Source organism: Hippocampus bargibanti, linkage group LG05, assembly GCF_051943395.1.
Source record: "Hippocampus bargibanti isolate YZ-2025 linkage group LG05, ASM5194339v1, whole genome shotgun sequence".
Lineage (NCBI taxonomy): Eukaryota > Metazoa > Chordata > Actinopteri > Syngnathiformes > Syngnathidae > Hippocampus > Hippocampus bargibanti.
Window position 1 is genome coordinate 19,916,775 of NC_142738.1, and position 24,508 is coordinate 19,941,282.

The 24,508-nt window shown below is 41.8% G+C and overlaps 1 protein-coding gene across 4 annotated transcripts in view; it reads right to left on the reverse strand.

Annotated features, from left to right (window-relative positions):
• The window catches only part of LOC148898164 (neural-cadherin-like), a 178,172-nt gene that overhangs the window by 83,649 nt on the left and 70,015 nt on the right, over positions 1–24,508 (reverse strand). For all 4 annotated transcript variants that reach the window (XM_088997196.1, XM_088997193.1, XM_088997194.1 and 1 more), the window contains exons 2-7: positions 17,786–17,983; positions 13,994–14,219; positions 12,034–12,238; positions 10,843–10,954; positions 9,345–9,594; positions 5,428–5,570 (exon numbers count right to left, since the gene is read on the reverse strand). In XM_088997196.1, coding sequence (XP_088853322.1) covers positions 5,428–5,570; positions 9,345–9,594; positions 10,843–10,954; positions 12,034–12,238; positions 13,994–14,219; positions 17,786–17,983 — 1,134 coding nt within the window. The remainder of the gene's footprint in view (positions 1–5,427; positions 5,571–9,344; positions 9,595–10,842; positions 10,955–12,033; positions 12,239–13,993; positions 14,220–17,785; positions 17,984–24,508) is intronic.

The window sequence follows — 24,508 nt, forward strand, 5'->3', positions numbered from 1 at the left end:
CCAATAAAACATTTGCACGCTCTACTGCGCTGTGCCACCCGGATTCCGCGCTACACCTACCCGGATTCCGTCTCCTTAGAGCCAACCGTGACATGGCGCAATCTGGGAAATCCAAAGGTGGTGGAATATGCTTCTTCATCAACGAAGAATGGTGCACCGATATCACGATGCTCGACGCACACTGCAGCCCTGGCTTAGAATCACTGTCTCTCAACTGCAAGCCATTCCACTCGCCACATGAGTTCGCTTCCTTTATTCTCGTCGCCGTGTACATCGCGCCACAAGCTAATGCTAACGCGTGTATACAAACGCTAGCGGACCATGTAAACCAACTCGAACAAAAATATCCAGAGTCACCCCTGATCATTTTGGGCGATTTTAATCAAACGCGTCTAAACCGTGAACTTCCCAAATATAAGCAGCATATTGACTGTTTCACCAGAGAAGGAAACATTCTAGATCACTGTTACACAGCACTCAAAGGCGGATACCGGTCTGTTGCGCATGCAGCATTGGGTCTTTCTGACCACTATTTAATCCACTTAATTCCCACATACAGACAGAAACTCAAATGTGTGAAACAGGTAGTCAAGACAGTTAAAAAATGGAGAGATGAAGCAAAGTTAGCGCTACAAGAATGCTTAGACTGCACTGATTGCACATTGGATGAATATGCAGACACTGTAACATCATACATTAGTTTCTGTGAGGACATGTGTGTACCAACAAAGTCCTTCCGCTCATTCAACAACAACAAGCCATGGTTCACTCCCAAACTCAGGCAGTTTAGGAAAGAGTCCGCATTTAGAAGTGGTGATCGAGCGCTTTACAAACTCGCCCAAAACAGATTGACAGAGGAAATTAACAGCGCAACGAAAAGTTATGCGGAGAGGCTTAACAAACAGTTCTCCGCTAACGACTGTGCATCGGGGTGGAATGGCCTGAAAGCAATAACAAATTAACGTTTACAATCACCCCAAGCAGTGTACGACAATGGTCTGGCTGATGACCTTAATACATTCTTTTGCCGATTTGAAAAGGGAACCCCCATTTCCCTCATATGCCCACCATTACCAGAAACTACAGTATCTCCGCCCTCTGCCCTACAGATCCACGAACTGGACGTGAGACGGCTCTTCAAGCAGCAGAAGATCAAGAAAGCTGCAGGACCTGACAGAGTGTCCCCCTCCTGCCTGAAAGTCTGCGCTGACCAGCTGGCTCCGGTCTTCACACGAATCTTCAACAGATCCTTGGAGCAGTGTGAAGTCCCATCCTGCTTCAAACAGTCGACTATCGTCCCAGTCCCAAAGAAACCAGCACCCTTGGGATTGAACGACTACAGACCTGTTGCTCTGACGTCTGTGGTCATGAAGTCCTTTGAACGCCTTGTGCTGAACCACCTGAAGAAAATCACCGGACCTCTGCTTGATCCTCTTCAGTTTGCCTACCGGGCAAACAGGTATGTGGAGGATGCAGTCAACATCGGACTGCACCACATCCTCGACCACCTCGACAACACAGGAACCTACGCAAGGATCCTGTTTGTGGACTACAACTCTGCGTACAATACCATCATCTCAGAACTCGCCATCCCCAAACTTATCCAGCTTGGAGTGTCCCCTACGATCTGCCAGTGGATCCTCAGGTTCCTGACAGGACGGACACAACAGGTCAGACTGGGGAAAATATCATCCTCAACACGAACCACGAGCACTGGAGCCCCACAGGGATGCGTCCTCTCTCCTTTGCTCTTCTCTCTCTACACGAACGACTGCACCTCAACGCACCCAGCTGTCAAATTCATAAAGTTCACAGACGACACCACGGTCATCGGTCTCATCAAAGACGGTGACGAGTCTGCGTACCGAAAACAAGTGGAGTAGCTGGAGCTCTGGTGCAGCCGTCACAACCTGTAGCTGAACACACTCAAGACAGTAGAGATGATCGTGGACTTCAGGAAATATCCATCACCACAGCTACCCCTCACACTATCCAACTGCTTGGTGTCAACCGTTGAGACCTTCAAGTTCCTGGGAATCACAGTCTCCCAGGACATAAAGTGGGAGGTCAACACCAACTCTATCCTGAAAAAGGCCCAACAGAGAATGTACTTCCTGAGGCTGCTAAACAGTGACGTGCAGTCAGTGGAGGCAGGTGAGGCAGTGCCTCACCTGTCATCATGGAAAGCTGTCATGGAAATATCAAATGAAAAAATAAATTAAACAGTTAGATGTATTTAGTGATTTGTACTTTAAAGTTCTTGTCCATTTAACTTCACCGTTTTAGGATTTTTTTCAAAATCGCTGAATTTTCACATTTACCGTTCAAATACGAAGTAGAGACGAGCGGTGACGTCATCGATGACGTCAGTGCCTCACCAGCCATGAACCTCACCGCACGTCACTGCTGCTAAAGAAGCATGGCCTGCCACAGGAGGTGCTGCAACATTTCTACACGGCTGTCATCGAATCCATCCTGTGTTCTTCCATCACCGTTTGGTTCGGGGCCACCACAAAAATGCACAAAATCCGACTTCAGCGGACAGTTCGGACGGCGGAAAAAAATCATTGTTACCGCCCTACCCACTCTCGAGGACTTGCACACTGCAAGAATCCAAATTAGGGTGCGGAAAAATCATACTGGACCCTCCACACCCTGCCCACCACCTTTTCCAGCTACTCCCCTCAGGCAGGCGCTACCGATCCATGCGCACCAAATCCAGATGACATTTAAACAGCTTCTTCCCCCAAGACATTAACTCTTTGAACAGTAGCCCAAATTGAACTGTATAGTGCCTCTTTGCAATTTTTTGATGATGATACTCGTGCAGCGTGTTCAACCGGAAAGAAATTCCTTGCGTGTTCTACATACTTGGCAATAAAGATGATTCTGATTCTGATTCTGATTCTGAAATACGCATTGTATCAAGTTACTCGATTTGCTGCTGCTTCATCCACTTAAAAACAACAACAAAGTATTGAGTAAATCAGGTTCGACATTAATTAGGCTCAGCAACTGGTGTGCTTTTTTACCCCTTTGTCTACTTTCATTGAGCTGTCAAGATAAAAGGTGTGATAAAAAGCTGTAGCCTGTGAGTCAACATCTACTGTTATTAACAGTAATAAGATCATCAGAGGCTAAAGAATGAGAAAGCAGCCCATGTAGTGTGGAAAAACCATTCAAGTTACAGAACGAAGAGGCTTCTTAATTCGCTCGCTTTGTGATTCATTCATCCCTTTCCATGCTCATAATTGAAGAGAGAATGCTGATATATGTATGTGAGCTCAACACCCCTCTTGGCCAATGCATTTGAGGTTCAGGCTCCCCATAGAGGCTCTGCGCCTAATAGTCACAACCTAAATGTCAACCTTGTTTCCCAATGACATGAACTATTTCATGAGCCAGGCCTCTTTACTACGTGGGACGGGGAATGAAACGCCATGTGGTGGAATTGCAGGAAACAAAGGATATCAGCTTCAAAGTTTTCTTGCTTTGAGGATACAGAAAGGTAGAGGAAAGGAATATAAAAGTGATAACACAAAGAGAAGAGGCCCTCGCGGAACACAGCCTGGAGATTGGAAGGTATGATAGTGCAGTTGTGAAATTGAATTGAAGAGGCTGGGTGACAAATGCCATTGCGATTGCTGCTGGTTTTGGATCATAGGCAGAGGTGTATTCACTTATTTTTCGGTCGGAATTGCGTATACCACGTTACTATGAATAAATTGAAGACACTACCGGCCGTACCTCGTCTACTCTGGTCTGTTTATTTGTTATCCAAGACTTTGGGTGCGCCCAGGTTCGAGAATAGCGCACGACTTCTTATGATTCTAGGCTGTCTGAAAAGCATTGTCTAACTGAATGAGCAGGGACAAACACTTGCCAAAGTTTCTGTGTTGCTACACTTCAACGGTGCCCTGGCAAGATGCGATAGAAGTGATTGTGATTGGCTAAAGGGTGGAGTGATGTGTCATGGTAAGCCAATCAATCAGAGCTAGTGTCTAAGTACAGTGGTACCTCGGTTCTCGAACGCCTCACTGTTCGAACAAATCGGTTCGAACAAAATATACGAGATATTCTTGCTTTGGTGTTCGAACATCAATCGGTGTTCGAACGCCAATACGACGCGTGAGTGCGTATGCGAGGATGGGGAGCTGAGAGGATGGGGAGCTGAGAGGATGGGGAGCTGAGAGGAAGGGGAGCTGAGAGGATGGGGAGCTGAGCGGCGCACGGGCGTATCCCTCTCTCCTGACCAACTGTTGTCGCGTGCGGGCGTACAACGTTTGCGTTGTTTTGCCTGCTTAATATTATGAGGACTCCACTTTCTCAGCGGGTTTCAAAACTCTGAAGTACACTTTTGAGTCAGGGTATAGTCCGAAGCAGGCTTCTGATTGGCCGCCGGTGCCGAGTATGCAAATTGCCAAACGAACGTTCGAAGACGCGAAAAATTATGACACATAATGTTTGTTAAATCCTCTCGCAAATTGCCAAACGAACGTTCGTTTGGCAATTTGCATACTCGGCACCGGCAGCCAATCAGAAGCATGCTTCGGACTACACCCTGACTCAAAAATGTACTTCAGAGTCTTGAAACCCGCCGAGAAAGTGGAGTCAGCGTGGCTCGTAGCGAATGATGCAATCCCGGAAGATGACATACATTTACGGGACGCAGGGAAAATACCTCGGACCGGATACACTCGTGCATCGAAGGAAGAGTCCAGGTACATATAAATGCCCCCGTGTCCGTGGTTAGAGAATAGACAGCAGGTTGAGAACCGCCCCCCCGCTGTCAACTCGCAAGTGACAGAAGCAAAGAGGTGGTTTCAGTGTTCGAAAAAAAAAAATCGCTTTTCAAAAAGGGTCCTGGAACGAATTATGGTCGAGAACTGAGGTACCGCTGTACCTGTATGTTCTTCCCTATTCAACTGTCTGGAATGGTGCACAGAAAATTTCAAATTATTTGACATCTTTGATTTCCCCCATCAATAGGGTGATCATTTTAATCAGATTTAATCAAATTATGTAGCATCCTTTTGTTACTAGTACATCACCTGCTCATTATCAGGAAAGATATTCAAGATCATCCCCCCCCCCCATTTTGAGCTGATGTGTTTTCGAAGTGTTCCTCTATTTTTTTAGAGCAGAGTATTTTGTTGAATTAATCTGTTCAGCTGTTGAGAACAAATGTATTTCTATTTCATGACAGTACACTTTTAATTTAATTTTAATTTTTTGATGTTTGAACTCATATATACATTTTCTTTGTGAATGTAAACACAATACTGTCTTCAATGTGAAACTGAGAGAAAAGGGCCCTCGTGTAACAGGCATTTATGAAGGAAAATTGAATGTGTGATTTGGTGGAGTTGTTTGACAATTAGAGAAAGAGCAAATGTGAAGAATGGCTGTGAAATGAAATAACCTCACCTTTCTGGCTGTCAATGACAAAGTTTCCCTCCTCATTTCCAGCCGTTATGGAATAGTTGATCCCATCGCCGTCAGGGTCTTTGGCAAGGACTGTGGCCACAAGGGTGTTGGGGCCTGCATCCTCTGAAACAAACGTTCGATATCTGCAGAGAAAAAAAGTTTAACAAGGGCAAAGGATGAGACTTATACTTGGGGCTTTTCTGTGTCACTGTGATTTAACCTGTCTTCTTAGTTGGCTGGACCAGAAACAAATGATTGTGTCTCGTGGCACGCTGGAGTTATTGCACAAACGGTGCTTTCACATCCCAAGTCGACCGTGGGCTATTCGATCCAGTGCCTTTTAAAATGTCAACAGTGATTTGCCCGCTCTAAAGTGCTGGGCAGTGAGATGCCCAGCAAGACACAGGAGAGCGATTTACCCCCTCTGGAACACAGTACTCTGAGCTGGGGATGAACTGTGCCTCATGGAGGACATTCCAATGAAGAGAAATGGAATGTGGAGAAGAGGGCGCAAAAGAAAGCTGGCACTGATGCGACGAGCAAAGTAATATGTGAGTGGTGAGAGGTTCACACGAGGAGAGGAAAGTAAGAGAGTAAGAACAACAAAGTAAGGGAGTGGTGGGGTCTTTCAAAAGACGCTTTCAAAAGACGCTTTCTCTTTCTTTCTTTCTTTCTTTCTTTCTTTCTTTCTTTTTCTTTCTTTCTTTCTTTCTTTCTTTCTTTCTTTCTTTCTTTCTTTCTTTCTTTCTTTCTTTCTTTCTTTCTTTCTTTCTCACATCTGTGTAAGCTCTCAGTCGTACAGGAGTGGTCCATCGATGAGAAGGTTTCTTCAGCCGTCATCTGTACAAAAGTGAAGGTTTCGGACGTTTCGCCTCCTATCCAAGAGGCTTCGTCAGCGAACTAAAGTCTGACTGGTCGTATCGGCCCCATTTATATATCCCTAATGTCCAGACCTGGTGGCGCCGGACACAGCTATGATAGGTCCCTAGGGGGATAGGGACCTATCATAGCTGTGTCCGGCGCCACCAGGTCTGGACATTAGGGATATATAAATGGGGCCGATACGACCAGTCAGACTTTAGTTCGCTGACGAAGCCTCTTGGATAGGAGGCGAAACGTCCGAAACCTTCACTTTTGTACAGATGACGGCTGAAGAAACTTTCTTTCTCACAGTTTAACTTTGTTCATCAGCAGAAGTCCTGCACTGTAAGATTTGGAGTTGTTTCAGTGCAAGTACTGTATGTGTGTGTTTGCAGCGTAACGGCAGTGGTGTGTCCATGTCTGCATTGACAAGTCAGAGGTGATTGATGGTTTACAGAAGAACACCGATAGCTGATCCATCTCCGCCAAGCCGCAGCAGGGTCTGTGGCATCATGGCTGACCTGCAATCTGTCAGTCACCTCAGAGGCAACATCACCACAGCTGTAGGGCTAACACACATCCACTCCCTTGATTTGTCTTCCTGCAGAATCTTCCAACAGTTGAGAAAATTATCAGGCTCCATGCAAAACACAGCGATGTCCTACATTAAGAATCCAGAATATTTACATTTGTGCTCTTCTGCTTGTCTGCCCCTCTTTTGTAACTCATTTAAATGTGAACTGAGAGGACCACTCCAGGGAGTGTTGGATTATTTTAAGACATCTGGTGTTACTTTTAATTTCATACACAGCGCAGACCAGAAACTGTCACTGTGTTTGATTTTTATGGCCCTTCTTCCATCGCACCACAACCAAACTTCCCCCGGCAAACTGCCCGGAATTCAAAGTCACAGAAAATTTGACAAAGAGTTGTGTGATTGCTGACTGTTAAAGTGATGTGACGTCAGTTTCTTGTCATGTCCGTGTGTCTTTTTTTGGGGAGAGGACAGGGGTGGGGTTGGGTTGCCTTATATGCTTTCTGATCAAATAATCAGAGCATCTTTCATGAAGCTCACCTGGAAAAGTACAGTTCATGTTTCAAAAGTTTTCCCTTGAATGCTAAGAGACATGAAACAACAGAGAACCAAAAACTAATCAGTACATGTAATATTAAGGATACATCCCTACAAAATCTGCATAATTATACCTGACCTTTTGTGTTCATTTGCACATTCTTTGAATATTTTTTTTGAGTTGCAGCATTGCGTATTTGACGTTTTCATCACATTTCAATTATGTCTGGCTCACAATGAGAGGGTACTGTATTGTATATCTTACAATTGAGCCACACCGCCACTTATCTAATTCATGATTTTGTTCGTGTATGATAGAAGTTTAATATTTATAAAAGGATAGGATGCATGTTTGCACAGCAATGATGGAAACGGCCCCTACGCCGTGGAAAACATTAAGAAGCAATTGACTTAAACTTGATAGCGTTGCTATGTGACTTTAAATTAGGCATACAATGCTGTCCGGGGGATCCATAGGTTGACAATGGAGTTATGTGGCATTACACATTGAATTTGTGTGTAAGCTCGAAAATGTCATACACAATCACAAACATATCCAAATGCAATGATAAAAGCTCAATTGTGGTATATATTTCTCTGAAAACTGCTCTCAGGCCATAAATTACAGGGGAAAAAAATGTGTCACATTTGGTGAGCATTCCTTCGTGCGCCACATAACATGTTTTTACAACACCGAGCTAACTAGTTGATTGCTTATAATTCATCATCAAAAATTGTATTCTTGGTATATTTTTAAAGCAAGGATGTCTGTTTTGAAAATGACATAACAAAGGAATAGTTTTATCTTTCCCTGTCTCCACACATGATAACTTCATCCCAACATTGTGTATATTGTTGAAATTTATATTGTGTATAGTTTTCTGGGGAACACTTGGAAAGTGTACCACATTACCCTAAAGCTGACACGTCTTGCGACATGAAACACATTTATTTGTTACTGAAGGCAGGCAGGCAGGCAAGTTTGCTGTGTGATATAACAACCTGTATCTCTGATGCAACTACCTTTCTCTCTCTACGAGACCACAGTTTACCTGACGTTAAAACATACCCCACTGAAACATGATGCCACAGGACAAACAAGGTTTTTGAAGATCGCTTGGTTTGTCGAGCATCTTCTCGTTAATGTGTGAAAGGGATCAAGAAAAGTGCTATAATTATCTCTGATAAACGTAATATTTAGGGGTGTACATATTTGTCATGATCTGTCCTGATAATGCTTCAGCTCCAGCTGGAAAGAAGGGTGTTTTCCTAGAGCAGGCGCATCTGTGCCGTGTTTTCCCATCAATCCTTGCTGTGCATTTTGGGAAACTGTCACATTATTGACTGTGCTCAGTGCTGTGCTTCAGGTGTTATTTTCTCGTCCTCTTGACACTATTCATAAACATTCTTAGTTTGTTCATAGATCCTGCTTTTAAGAATGGTGGTTATTCTATTATTGCTGTTGATTATTTTTGCCTGATATGTTTCATATTTTGTTTGTGTATTCTCCGAGTACGATTGAACTTTGCTTTTGCGCTTTTTGTTTCATGCATTGTTTTACCTGGTTTCGTGTGACCAGTGACTTCGGTTAATTCTTTGTCTATTTCTGTGATCAATATTTTTGTCACCTCAGTTTGAGCTTGCATTTTGATGATTGGCAGGTCTAAAATACACAGCAAGGCTTGGTGGGGAACACCCTTCACTCCAGCTGGAGCTGAAACACGATCAAGACAGAACATGACGATGTACATTATGCACATTGAACTTGAAAAAAGTACAGTCCCTTTTTCAGTGGTAATTGTTCATCAATATGCACCCTGTAGTATGTTGGTGACCAGTCAAGGGTGTACCCCTTCTCAGATGGGATATGTTCCAGTTCACCCACGACAAGTAGTCGAGAAAACGGATGGCTTACAAGGTAAATCTTGGACAATCTCCTGAATATTACAGAGGAATAGCATTTGGACGTGTTAAAATTACTCACACAAGCTGGGAGAATTCTGGGGCTTCATCATTGACATTAACCATCCTCACACGGACGGTGGCAGTGCCTGAGTGTGGCCCGTCACCACCATCCACTGCCATCACCACAAATTCATAGAGATGGTTCGGCCTCTCGTAGTCCAGCCGAACGGCAGGGAAGATGGTTCCATGCGGTGAAATGCTGAAGTCCGGGCTCAGGGTGTAATAGGTTAGCTCAGCATTTAATCCAGAGTCACAGTCAGTGGCCATCACTGGCAGCATTGGCAAAAAATACAATTATTTATATGTTCTTCATCAAACTCAGCAGGTCAATTTCAAGTGGAAGCCTCATTGTTCCATTCCTACATGTAAGATGATAGAATATCTCTTGTCAACATTTTGACTATGCATTGAGCTGTAAAACCTGCTTACTTGGCAATTTATTGTGGAGCCCCTGGGTCAATTTTCGGGTGCAGATGAACTATTCGTCTGAGACGCCTCAGAACAGGCGTTACAATTGCATCTTAAAGCACATTTACTTTCCCTTCTGTGAAAGCACATCATGTGCCCCCGCCACACTGAAATTATAAAACTTATGTTAAGAGCTACATGTTTTAAGTATTGCAATATTTAACTGCTCTGTGTATGTTAAAAAAGACCTTTCCTAACATTCGGATCATTCTAATCATTGTGTTCATTCTCCAGGGCTCCTTTTGCACTGTTTGTGCCAGTGCTTTAGTTTGAAACTGTTGCCATTTCCTGTCACTAATCGCTTTGCAGTGTACAGCACTGCAGGGTATGTGTTCCATTCTTTTCAAATTAAAATCTTAAAATGTCCCCACACAGAATGGGTTCCAAAAGGCAATACTTTTAAGAGCTGAGGAATCACGTGTGAAGGCCCACAAGGGATACACATTCCACCGTCATGTGACTGCTTAATAAAATAAGCGTCCAACATTTTTAAATCTAAAACGCAGCGGTGCTATCATTGAATGCTTTTGTTTGTAGGTGTGCATATGCATATGTAAATATAATCATATTGCATATACCTGCTGTGTAATATAATTGACAAAAAGTCAACATGCTGAGAGTAATCACACATGTAATTTTGTGTTGAAACAGCCAAATATGAATTTGATTAAAGTGTCATTTATCTCTAATACTGGACAAGACCAACGGCCAAACAAGCAGTCGCAACCTCACACTATCATTGCAAGGCAGCCCTATGCAGCAGAGATATTCTGACATGCATACTGCGTATACCTACTTCTCAGAATTGTTTTCATTAGCTCATGACAGACCCCTCATGACCAAGACCTCATTTTCAAATGTGTAAAACTGTAGAACCATTATGAGTCAAACATAATGTTTCTCTGGAAAAAAAAATGACTTACATTTCCTCTTAAGGCCCTCCTTTGATCTTTTCTGCGTTTGTTTGTTTGTTTGTTCTTTGTTTAATGGTTTTCACAACACTGTGAGGGTGGAGGAGTTGGATTTAAAACATCATGTCAAGTGCTTACCCTGCAGGAGAGATGTTGCTGTGGTCACGGTCTCTGGAACTCCATCTACGCTGTAGATGGACTGGATGAACTCTGGGACACAGTCGTTCTCATCGGTTATCAGTACTTGAATCTGATTAGCACCACAGCAAAGGAGAGGAGAAACGAAACCTGAGTAGAAATTTAGCCTCTCTCCTTTAAATCCAGGAGACCACCATAAAACCTTTTCTGCACAGAAGCCTGGCCGAAAAATAAATCCAAATTGCATCTTGCCTTTTTTAAGTCACCAGTTCAACCAATTCTTTACCTTCCATTCCATAATTCCCCCAAAGCCCAAAATAGAAATGTTCATGATCATGTGCGAGCTTCACTGTGTGTTTTAGACAAAAGACCCTCCGCTGCCTTCCAAGCCTCTGAGCTCTGTGTCACCGTTGTGTGTAAAGTGTGAAGTGACAGCTGAGTAATAGTCCGAAAATAGCTGGAAAAGGTTTTCCGAGGCTCTGCCGCTGCGTAGAGGAAGATTTCCTTCTCAACCCATGGAGGGGAGTAATTGCCTGGCATAATAATTGGGATACAAACTCTTTGGATTAATAATTTACATGAAATCAGACTGAATTCATGAATACTTTATCTAGAAATGTTCTGTTTGTGAATTGCATTTTTAGATTCTGGTTCTTTTGCCAAGTGTGTTCTATATTTCATGCGGCTCATCTTTGGATGATACTTTCAACAAGAGAATTACTGTCACCCCCACACCGAAAAGTGAAAGAAAAAATGAAGGGAAAAAACAACTTGGGCCTCTGAAATATTTGCTAAGATTTTAATGTCATTCCTTCATACAAAGACAAATAAAAGTTGATTCTCCGCTGCAGTGTTAGTGTTAGCATGTTAATGCTGAATTGGAATCATGGTGGCCTTGTCAGCCAATTTGAGACACCGAGCATTTGCGAGAAAGCCAGTTGGTCTCCCACATTTGCAAGGACAAAGTATTAAACCAGTACAGTACTGTATTTTCATTACAGTGAAATTCAGTCAAATAAGAACAGTTATTTCAGTCAAAGTCACAGTCAAAGTCAGCTTTATTGTCAAATATGCTAATATGCATGACATACAGCATAGATGAAATCTATCTGTCCTCTCGGACCAGAGTGCCTGCATGTTTTTGTGACTCATGTTTAGCTGGTTGGATCACATTATTCAAATGAAACTAACCTCTGCGGCTGAGCTCAGGCTTCCCTGATCCTCGTTGGCTCGCACCATCAGAAGGTAGCGTCGCTGGTCACTCTCATAATCCAACGTCCGGGTAAAACTGATCTCCCCCGACTCAGGCTGAATACTGAAAAGGCTGCTCGGATTGATCAGCAGGCTGTAGCTAATTGGCTGCTTTTGGAAGGAAATGGCAAGAACAACTAGGAAGCTGTAAAAGAAACACCCAAAAATAAAAAGAGAAAAGGGCAAAAAGTCCTGAACATTTGCCAAGAAGGGAAATTGCTCATTAAAATCCAAACATGTTCTTATATTATATATCAATCATGAAGCCATCACATGGCTAGCTGGCCAAATGTTAAGAATCCAATCGGTTGATGCTTGTCAATACTTTCTCATAATTAAATTTGATTATGCTAATATTACTGTTTGTAGACTCCAAATGGAATTCACTGATGTGCCATCTTAAGTGTGTGTGGCATGGAATATGAATCAATACGACAAACAATTGCATGGTGTCACCCAAATGATGCATGGCTGAGTCTCAACACATCAACATTTACATTTGTAAATTGATGATATTGAAAGCTGTAACTCAATGCTCTTCTCAGTAGTATAATTTCTTACATGCAGATAAAATTTGGACAAACACAAAGGTTTGGCTCAAAGATGATGGATTGTTCTAATGCAATTGGATTGACTAGCGGGATATGTGTTTCGCGTTTTTAAATATATTTACAGATTTTTTTTATATTATTGACCCCTATCAATGATGAGAAAATGGCCTCTTTTCCTTACTGAAGATGAAAACACCACATACAACACACCCATATATGAGAAGGTTTCTTCAGCCGTCATCTGTACAAAGGTGAAGGTTTCGGACGTTTCGCCTCCTATCCAAGAGGCTTCGTCAGCGAACTAAAGTCTGACTGGTCGTATCGGCCCTATTTATATATCCCTAATGTCCAGACATGGTGGCGCCGGACACAGCTATGATAGGTCCCTACTCTCAGGTTGGGGGGGCAGAGGACCCCTCCCTGTGGTCCCACTGATTGTTCCTACATTCCTGACTAACGACTGGCCTATTACCCCCACTCCCACCGGTATCACCTCATCAGCATAACGACCCTCATCAGCATTACGAAAGTTGCCTAACCTCTCCTGTACGACTGAGAGCTTACACAGACGCAACACACCCATATATTTACATTAGAGGTGTCCACCCTTTTTTCATTTGAGGGCTCCATACAGAAAAATGGAAGGATGAAGGGGCCATTTTAAAACACTTTTTGAAACACGCTAAGCCAGTCAAGAAAGCAATTATATATATATATATATATATATATATATATATATATATATATATATATATATATATATATATATATATATATATATATATATATATATATATATATATATATATATATATATATATATATATATATATATATATATGTGTGGTGTCGTCTGTAGACTATTGTAATGTTTTACATTAAAATCACTGATCGATCACATGATGACCACAGACTTCAGAAATATATATCAGGTTTAAAATTCAGAACTCTCAACACTGTCCTTTTTTAAGACTTCATAACACACCTCACACAGCCTTAAAATTGTTAATTGAAATTGGTCTTTTCCTAACTTGGTTGGAATTGTGGACTCGGGTTCAAATTAGCCCTGAAAATTGAAAATCATTTTTTGGGCACATGGAACGTCTTGCAATGATTCTCATTAAGTGTGACATGTGGGTTTAGGTCAGTTACTGTGAGTTACTGATAAAGCTGAATTCCTGTTCGCCCAAGAGAGGCTGTTATGTTGGACAGAAACTTGCACTTCCACTAAAGGTTGAGAAATATGAATGTGATGAAGTAATGTAGTTCAGTGTACTATGTAGGGGGTGATAATGATGTTGTTTGCCTGCATCAGGCCTGATTCATTACTCTTTACACGCGCTACTCACGGCTGTCCTTCAGGCGTGTTCTCTGGTATGGAGATGGAGTAGCTCATATTGGTAAACTGTGGCGGCCGGGCTCCTGCTATCACAGAGAGCATAGCAGGCGGACTGCGTCCGCCCAAGCCATCAATTGCCACAACACTTAATAAGTACTCTCGGTCCCTCTGAAGCATTTGGTTTGTCGTCACCACTTGGCCTGTCTGCTTGTCCACAGCAAAGCAGCCATCACCACCTATAAATGAATCAACAGTTGCATAATATACCAAGTTGAGCATTGGGGTATTATACTGGTTGTGTATCTGTATATATGCACACAGTATAATATTTTCAATAAACACACACGCACACACACTATACATATTATACAAATATTATATTATACATATATTACATTCATTTTTTCTGTGCTACATCCAGAAAAATGGAAGGGTGAAAGGGGCACTTGAAAATGCATCATATTTTGCGACACGCTATCGTCAATAAATTAGTTTGTTGGGATCTAGTTAATTTCATTTCACCCCCACCATATCTGGTTTTAATTTATTTTAGTGGGATTCTTTCAATCTACATACATCACTTTTAATCAATATTTTTTGCTTGCTATATTTTCAAAAATGCAAGTGTGAGCGTGGATGGGCATGTGTGTGTGTTTGCGTGTGTCTGTGTGTGTGTGTGTGTGTGTGTGTGTGCGTGTGTGTGTGTGTGTGTGTGTGTGTGTGCGTGTGTGTGCGTGCGTGTGCGTGTGTGTGATTTCGTGTGCATGCGTGTGTGTGCATGCATGCATGCATGCGTGCGTGCGTGCGTGCGTGTGTGTGTGTGTGTGTGTGTGTGTGTGTGTGTGTGTTTGTGTGTGTGTTTATGTGGTGTTGTGAAGTCAGTGAGTCCAAGACTTTATTTACTGATTGATTAATGTGTGCTGTATTTATATATTACATCATCCTCTTTGTTTTTTTTTCTTGTTTTTTTTTCTCTCATTGTCAAAGTAGTTGACCAAAATCACATCTCTGGGACGGCCTCTTGGTCCAATGATTAGCGCATCGACCTCACAGCACAGAGGTATCGGGTTAATTGCAGCTTCGGCCTACCTATGTGGATTTTTCATGTTCTCCCCGACATTCTAAAAAAACTCTAAATTGTCCCTCGTGTAAGTAAATGTGAGCGCGAATGGTTGTTTGTCCCTGCGATTGGCTGGTTCAAGGTGTGCCCTGCCTACTGACCGAAGACAGCTGGGAAGAGCTCTAGCACACCTTCGTGAGTATGAGCGAATTGGAAAATGGATGGATGGATGGATGGATGGATGGATGGATGGATGGATGGATGGATGGATGGATGGGTATGTTTGGGTGGGTGGATGGATGATGAATGGATGGATGGATGGAAATCACATTTAAAGCGTCGTTGAAGCCCCAAAACAATAACAAAAATGAAAACAATTCCTCCTGCACACAGCAAAATAAAAACAGTTGTGGCAACCAAAACTCTACAAGAAAGTGAGCAATAAAACGTGTGAAAGCTCGACAATGATCATTGGTAGCAATTTCTATTGTGTATAGTAATGGAGAAAAACAATAACAGCATTGTCATTTTAATGGTAACAAAGGCAAAAATTAATCATTGCAAATAGTGAATTGGACAGTTTTTGTGCACAGAAGAGGGAGGGGAGACACCTCTCAAAGAGTGCATTGTTTTTGCAATTATGACATTACGTCACTTTATGTACGTCACTTCCTCACTTTACATATGTCACTACCTCACTTTACATACGACACTGCCTCACTTTCCAGACGACACTACCTCACTTTACATACAGAAATTATAAGTATTGTCTGTTGTCAATTGTATGTCTTTTAGCCACGTTATAAGTGCCTTGCATGTCTTGCACGCTGGGTAATTTCATTTTTGCTGTATGTCATGCATATTAGCACGTTTGACAATAAAGCTGACTTTGACTTTTTCTTACCTCCATCTTGTGCTACTGTACGTCTGTCTGCAATCGGTAGGTCACAGGGCCCTTTATCCGTGGACAAGTGCGCTAGAGCTCGACGTAAAAACGGGTGCATCTTCATTTTCATTTTTGTTTTGTGTTACGTGTTTGGGAATTTGTCAGACTGTATTGCGCCTCAATGGGCATTCTAGCGGAGAGAGCGGATGTGCCCCTGGCAAACCTGCCATTTTGCCGATATAAAGGAGACAAAGCTCGGTGTAAAAACAAGAGCGTCCATATTTTCCTGCAGAGGTAATTGTGCCAGTTTTTTTTTTTTTTTGGGGGGGGGGTGGAGTTGGGTGAGACTGCGCTACCCTTCCAGGGGTGTTCTGGTGTATTTTATTGCACAACCCCCCCCACCCCCCATATCTGACTATTTGGTGACCAAAAGTACTTTCAATTTTAGATTTCATAAAAAGCAAGGCTACTAAGACTTGGCACAGCCTGGTCGTGGATTTGGTCAAAGTGCAGGATGACAGATTCTGAGCTTTGAGGAGGTGTGCGTTGGATGACAGTGTATTTCATTCATAAATCTGAGAACATTATGGGCCAGTGTCACATGCTTCGCCATCGAGAATGTTCACAAGGGAAGATCTTACACGTTACCGTTCTCCTCTTCCACCCGTGCAAGTCTAGGAATTTAGCAAAAGAAAGAAAATCCTACCTATGTGCACACATTTGAGCTAGATTTACACTGAGGATGAGAATGGGTTTCACCTTCTCTCTAGCGTGCGCTGGGGTTACCCTGGGGCTTCCTCCCAGTAGGACGTTCTGTTACACCTCATCGGTAAGGCATCCAGTAGGCACCCTAACCATATGCCTTAGCCACCATATCTAGCTTCATTCCCCGTGGAGGGTCAGCAGCTCAACTTCGAGATCCTCCAAGAAAATTAATCTTCTCACCCTGTCTTTAAATTAGAGCCTAGGCATTGATGATGTACAGGTATGCATGATCGTGTTCTTTAAGTCACGATACACATCACGAGAGAGGGATCGAAACAAAGACAAACTGATAAATGGAAAACTATGATGCTCTCAAATTTGTAAATGATGGATTCTCATTCGAAACAATACTTTCCTGAGAGTAGAAGATTGCAGCTTGATGAATACCTAACTACTGTGAGGAACAAATCTGATGTTATACAAGGACTGAACAGCCCATATCAACGGTGGAGTACACCGCACTCAGAACCGCAGAATACAAAGGCATAATACATTATTTTTACATGAGGTTTACATCAATTCAATTGAAATAATAATGCCATACTTGCTCAGAATTACTTAGTGGACCCATAGTATTGGGCAAGCATGAGTTTCGGCTCTGTCATGGCAATTACCCTTTACCTTTCGTCAGGGATGAACTGCAATAGATTAATATGACTCAAAGGGAAGTCAGTAGTGTTTCGTAAAATCTCATTGGGAAGATTAGGACATCCTCCGTCTCTGACATGCCAACAAACCTCTATCCCCTCAAACACCTCCTACACTTTCTGTGTGCCTTTTCATAATTACCAGAGCAAAGTGGGGAGTAGATCTGCAGGAGTGCACAGAAAATGGCCCAAATTGCGAAATGACTATGAACATGCCTAGGAATGAGATACTAAGAGGATGAAAGATGCTGTAATTTGGACCCCCAAAAAAAATAATAGCGCAAGGATGCATGAATGAATGTGTGAGTGCCGGTGGCTGTCTCTCTGAGTGACTGTACCACGGCCTGACTACATGGATTTACTTATTCCCATGATTCCATTGTGCGTCACACACACAATTCAACCTACTATTTTTCGAGTGAATGTTAGTAGCAAAAATCTTACCATCAGCCAAAAAATATTCCACCTCCCCGCTTCTCCCCTCATCCCCATCGAGGGCCCAGAGCTGATAGACAAAGGTCCCTGCAGTGGCATCAGGCGACATTCCAGCCTGGTATGGAAAAGGCTTCATGCTCCACTCAGGGACGTTGTCGTTGACATCAGTGATCGTCAGCTTCACCTTGTTCAAGTACCAGTCAGGGCCTGGAGGAAAGAGTCAATAGTAATGGCACTATGGCTACTGAAAGTGACAGCTGTCATGTAAGTGTATGTGTGCGTGTGTGTGTGTGTGACTGCGTGTGCGTGTGTGTGTGTGTGTGGGGGGGGGTATCTGTGTGTGTGCGTGTGTGCGTGTGTGTGTGTGTGTGTGTGTGTGTGTGTGTGTGTGTGTGTGTGTGTTTACAGGGTGGACGGGAAGCCAGCTGAATCTGGAGCACAGACATGTAACCCGTCACTGAGTGCATATCTGATTTTGACATTCATCGCCAAAAGTATTGGAACGTTGAGGTCAGTTCCTATATTTGTACCCTTAAAGCATCTGGTTTGTCATCGGAAGACAAACAGAAGAAAAACACAACATTACAACTGTTACTTCAAGTACTTTATACACAAGTACATGTGGATCAGTTAGACAACTTAAAGCATTAGTTGGAAGGAACACCAAATTTTCGGGTGAGCAAAACTACAGGAACATATATATATCTGTCTAAGCTCTCAGTCATACAGGAGTGGTCCATCGATGAAAAAGTTTCTTCAGCCGTCATCTGTACTTCTTTGAAAGTGTCAGACGTTTCGCTCCTCATCCGAAAAGCTTCATCAGCGAACTAAAATTGTGCTGGTTGCTCTGGCCCGATATGTATCCCTAATGGACAGAGGTGGCGGTGCCAGAACTCTGCTTTGATAGTGCCAAACCACCACCGTCCAACATAACATTAGAAGAAAGGAGTTAACTACTCTACAAAAAGATGATAATATTATTATTTTACCAGCAGACAAGGGTAGTGTACAGTGCTTCTCAACACATTGGATGATGAAGATACAATAAATGGGTTAATGAGTGATTCTAACACTTATGAGCAACTAAAAAAGGCTCCCTTCCAATAGTTGCAAGAAATAAATAATAGACTGTTTCCAAAAGTAAGAGAAAGAAAAACTAATCGACAAGCTCTTGTATTTTGTTTTTCTACTTCTTTCCTTTCCTCTTCCTTTCAGAACTTTAATTTAATAATTTCTCCACTGTGAGACGAATAAAGGTACATCCAATCCAATCCAATCCAAACAGATGTATTTTATATTATACTCGGGAAAGTCCATGTATGTATGGATTGCCAAAAATACATAAAGAAGGGTTCCTCCTCAGACCCATTGTTTGTAGCATTGACTCCTCAACATATAACATTGGCAAATATTTAAAAACTATCTTAGCTCCTTTGGTTGGTAATAAAGAACATCATGTAGAGAACACCACGGGTTTATAAAGGGCATCAAAGACCTCAAATTGGAGCCACGGTAAACATTGGCATCTTATATATATATATATATATATATATATATATATATATATATATATATATATATATATATATATATATATATATAGGGTAGCGGGGGTTGCTGGAGCCTATCTCAGCTGTCTTCGGGCACGAGGCGGGGGACACCCTGAATTGGTTGCCAGCCAATCGCAGGGCACACAAAGACATACAACAGTCACTCTCACACTCACACCTAGAGACAATTTGGAGTGGTCAATCTGCCTGCCATGCATGTTTTTGGAGTGTGGGAGGAAACCGGAGGACCCGGAGAAAACCCATGCGGGTCCGGGGAGGGAGGCCGGACCGGGACACGAACCGGCGACCTCTGCACTATGAAGCCGGTGTGCTAACCACTCGACTACCGGGCCGCCCTCTATATATATATATATATATATATATACAGTAAAGTCTCGTTATATTGATATCGGATATATCGATAGTCCCGGTTATATCGATACTATTTCTATGCACGCACGGAGAAAATTACATGCAAACAGGGTCGGATAGTCCCGGTTATATCGATATTTTTTCGGACTCCCTTGAATATCGATATAACGAGACTTTACTGTATATATATATATATGTTGCTTTGCCCGAGGTGTTTTGCCCGAGGTGTTCGTAACGTTACACACACCTCCTTCATATTTTGCTATTATTTCTTTCTTAAATGCAATAGTTGTACGCACTACTTTTCTTTTTTCACTTGTAGCAGCTTTGATGCTTGCACTGACTTTCTTTGGAGGCACGATTAGGGGCTAAAACACTTCATACACCTATATTAAACGCGAGAGTTGGTCACGAAGAGTTGGTCACGAAGAGAGCGATCTACACCCGCACGCCGCTCACCATCCCACCCTCGCGTACACACTCACGCGTCGTACCGGCGTTCGAACTCCGATTTTTGTTTGAACTATGAAGCAAGAATTTCTCGAATTTTTTGTTCGGACTCCAATTTGTTCGAACTGTGAGTCGTTTGAAAACCGAGGTTCCACTGTGTGTATTTGTGTGTATATATATATATATATATACAGTGATACCTTGGCTTACGAACTGTATAGTAGTATTACGTTCAATGTGTCAAACCTCTGCCTCTTCCTCTCTATTTCCTGATGAGCATCTTCTATATGTTGTGTATCTATGATCCCCTGCAACTAATGTTACCACTTATCCCTCATCCCGCACACAGTGTGTGTCCTTTTACTATGGGCATTGTACACTCAATGTACACACAGGCATGATATACGTGTACATAGGCGTACTGAAGCGTACATATATACATGCACATAGGCACGTGACACCACTTTTCTCTTTATTCACCAGGGCACTGAGGAACTTTATGTAGCAACTACCCAAGGATATCATTAACAGCAGGAAACATAAATAGAATGGCTTGCAGCAAGATGGAACGCACACACAAACATGCACAACAGCATACTTATGAGTCTCGGTCAAGCACACTTTGCATTCTTGTCATCCACCATATGACATTTTATACCAGTAAATGCCTTGATAGTTTGAGCTTGTACAGTGAATTTCAAACAAATCTGCGAAGGCAAGTGCGCCTATGGCATTTTCTGTTATTTGATCCCATATTTTGTCTCCTGTCATGCACTTGTTGAAGATTTACACATAGCTGCTCTGCTGCATACCAGATGAGAAGAGAAGCCATACTTACAGCATTTACTCCTGTTGCATTCACCTTTGCTTGTTGTGTCCGTACTTCATTATCACTCCAGAACTTGATTTTATTATAATTATCTAATATAATTAAGAACTGTCACACACTTTGCAGCATTTATGTTTCTGTTGTGGGGTCTACGGAGGGTAACATACTGTATTTCCCATCCAAGTGTATTTAACTCTAAACCGATTTCAGAAGAAGGAATGACTTTTTTGTTGGTTTCAGCTCATACACACACACACAGACACACACAGACACATATACATATATATATATATATATATATATATATATATATATATATATATATATATATATATATATATATATATATATATATATATATATATATATGTATGTATTTAACTCTAAACCGATTTCAGAAGAAGGAATGACTTTTTTGTTGGTTTCAGCTCAAACACACACACACAGACACACACAGACACATATACATATATATATATATATATATATATATATATATATATATATATATATATATATATATATATATATATATATGTATATATATATATATATATATATATATATATATATATACATATATATATATATATATATATATATATATATATGTATATGTGTGTATATATATATATATATATATATATATATATATATATATATATATATATGTATATGTGTCTGTATATATATATATATATATATATATGTATATGTGTCTGTGTGTGTGTGTATGAGCTGAAACCAACAAAAAAGTCATTCCTTCTTCTGAAATCGGTTTAGAGTTAAATACACTTGGATGGGAAATACAGTATGTTACCCTCCGTAGACCCCACAACAGAAACATAAATGCTGCAAAGTGTGTGACAGTTCTTAAAAGGATTGTTAGAAGGATAATAACAGAGGGGGTAAGAAGCAATGGGGAAATCATTAATCTATCTGCCTGCCCAAGCTTTAAAGTTGCTCTATACTGAGAGAAGTTCTCGTCGGGATCTTGACAATAGTTAATTTCGGATAAATTGCCACTGTATCATGGGTACTGAGAAACTAATCAATGCTCAGATGATATCGCCAAAATGTCGACAGCTGTGGTTTCTGTGATTTAAGCATGATCCTGCTTTGTTAAACGTAACAATTCACTCGATAAAGAATGGTACAGCATAAAGATTTTAGTGTAAAGCAGGGCCTTTAATCAATCTACATATGATAGCTCCAATTCTTAAATATTTAGTTGACTATCAAATCTCTGCGGATGACACAGTCCTTGCATCTTGCTGGTGTCTTTCCATTACATGTCTCTCTGGTACTGGTAGCCATGATTTTACAAGACTGCATCTAATTAGCCTGTTACAAACACTAATCAGAGCCATGGCAGATAATTATAATAAAATCAAGTTCTGGAGTGATAATGAAGTATGGACACAACAAGCAAAGGTGAATGCAACGGGAGTAAATACTGTAAGTATGGCTTCTCTTCTCATCTGGTATGCAGCAGAGCAGCTATGTCTATTTTAGTCTCACCTAAAAAATTACTGAGTAAACCACTATTTTCATTTAAAATTCATTACATTATTGCGGCAGATCAAAACATAAAAGATAAAATAGTGCATTTTTCAGTAGACTTGGACAGATGCAATCCGAGCCATTTACTTTCTGCTTCATTTGAAACAAGTCAAAGTCCTACTTGCAACCTTTAGTTTCGACCACAGGGGGGGAATATACTGTTTTGTTTGTTTTTGAGTGCTCTGCAAGACAGCTGGGACAGGTTTCAGAACCCCCTTCGACCATTGTGAGCTATCTATCACCTTTGCCCAAACAAGCCCAACATAATAGCAGCCAATAAATGTGGCTTCAGGCTGTGACTGATAGTTGTTTCCCCACAACAACTCCAACACAGTCAGCCAACACATCAAAAGGGCTTTTAGAAAAAGGCAACCTACCGGCAGAGACGGAAAAGGCAGAGAAAATAAATAGATTAGCTCGATTAATAACAAGTAACGCCCCAAAACAGCTGTAATTAATTAATCGCAAACAACACAATAATTTTACAGCTCGATATAAAACTAAAACTATTGTGCTGTATTAATATGAGAGTGCATTCAACTTTGACTGAACTATGCTGTGTCTGCCTGCATTCTTGAAATGTTTATAAAAGATAGAAGGACTTAAACTAAAAGCAATACCGTGGGATGAGCATTTTTCGCTGTAAAAGTCCACGCTGCTCATGGGACTTTGGAATGTTTCAATTGACTTTGGAACTGTATGAGCTAGCTATTCAAAAATGTTGCAATGTTCATGGCCTCTCCACCAGAGGCCTTCCGCAGCGAGCTAGGTCCCCCCCATGTCATTTACCCTATTTTACCTCGGGCAATTCCCTGAGTTGAGTGACCGAAAAACAAACATCATAATCGGCCTTCTTACCCAGAATGGCAGCCATGACCCAACGTTGGAGGGCTCTCCACATCCCGTGCGCCCGCTTGACAGTGAGGTCGAAAATAACATTTAGTATTGATACATTCATTGCTCACAGCCAAGGGTGGCAACTGGAGGTCAAGGATAATTGGGAAAGGTGGTAACTACTATCCCTTGCCACCCTGTAAACCTGTCTGCCTAGGGTTGTTATCGATTCATGGCTTCTCCTGTATCCAGTGGGGAATACTTTAAATAAACATTTGCATGCAGTCAGATAATGTATGTCCGCAAGCAAAAAGTGAAATGGCCCAAGCGAGACAGAAGTCTTACATGCAGGTGAATGGAAAGTTAATATCAGTTCAGCGAGGAGTAATATTTTGTCAATAATTTTTGACACAGATACGCATGCACTAACACACACACACACACACACACACACACACACACACACACACACACACACACACACACACACACACACACACACACACACACACACACACACACACACACACACACACACACACACGCACACACGCACACACACACACACACGTACACACATGCACATGCACACGCACACATACGCACACGCACACGCACACACTCACAAACACACACACAAACACGCACACGCACACGCACACGCACACACACACACACAACACAAACATAGACAAAAAATGACTCAGCCAAGCTCTAAACCTGAAGGAGAATTTGCAGATGACAGCTGGAGACTGAACAGTGTGTGGAATACATTAATTTAGCCACCCTGCTGCTACACACACTCAACTACACAACAGTGGCTCAGACCAAATTCTGAGATAATGAGGGCATAAACATCCACGCAATTCAAATCGGTGGGTATGGGTAAAGGAACAGAAACACAAAAGTTGGCAAAAATTCCCTCTTTTGTCCAACTTTTGTTTGGATTGGATCATAAGAGCACCATCTATGTACACAGACACGATGATAAAATGTTGTACATGCAGTACACCGGCAAAAATTTTAGAGACCTCCTTTGAATCGACGTGATCCAATACACAAGTCATGTCACATGGCTTGTCACAAATTGAGAGCCGAATTCACCCAGGGATTGTGTTGCTTTTGCATGGCGCT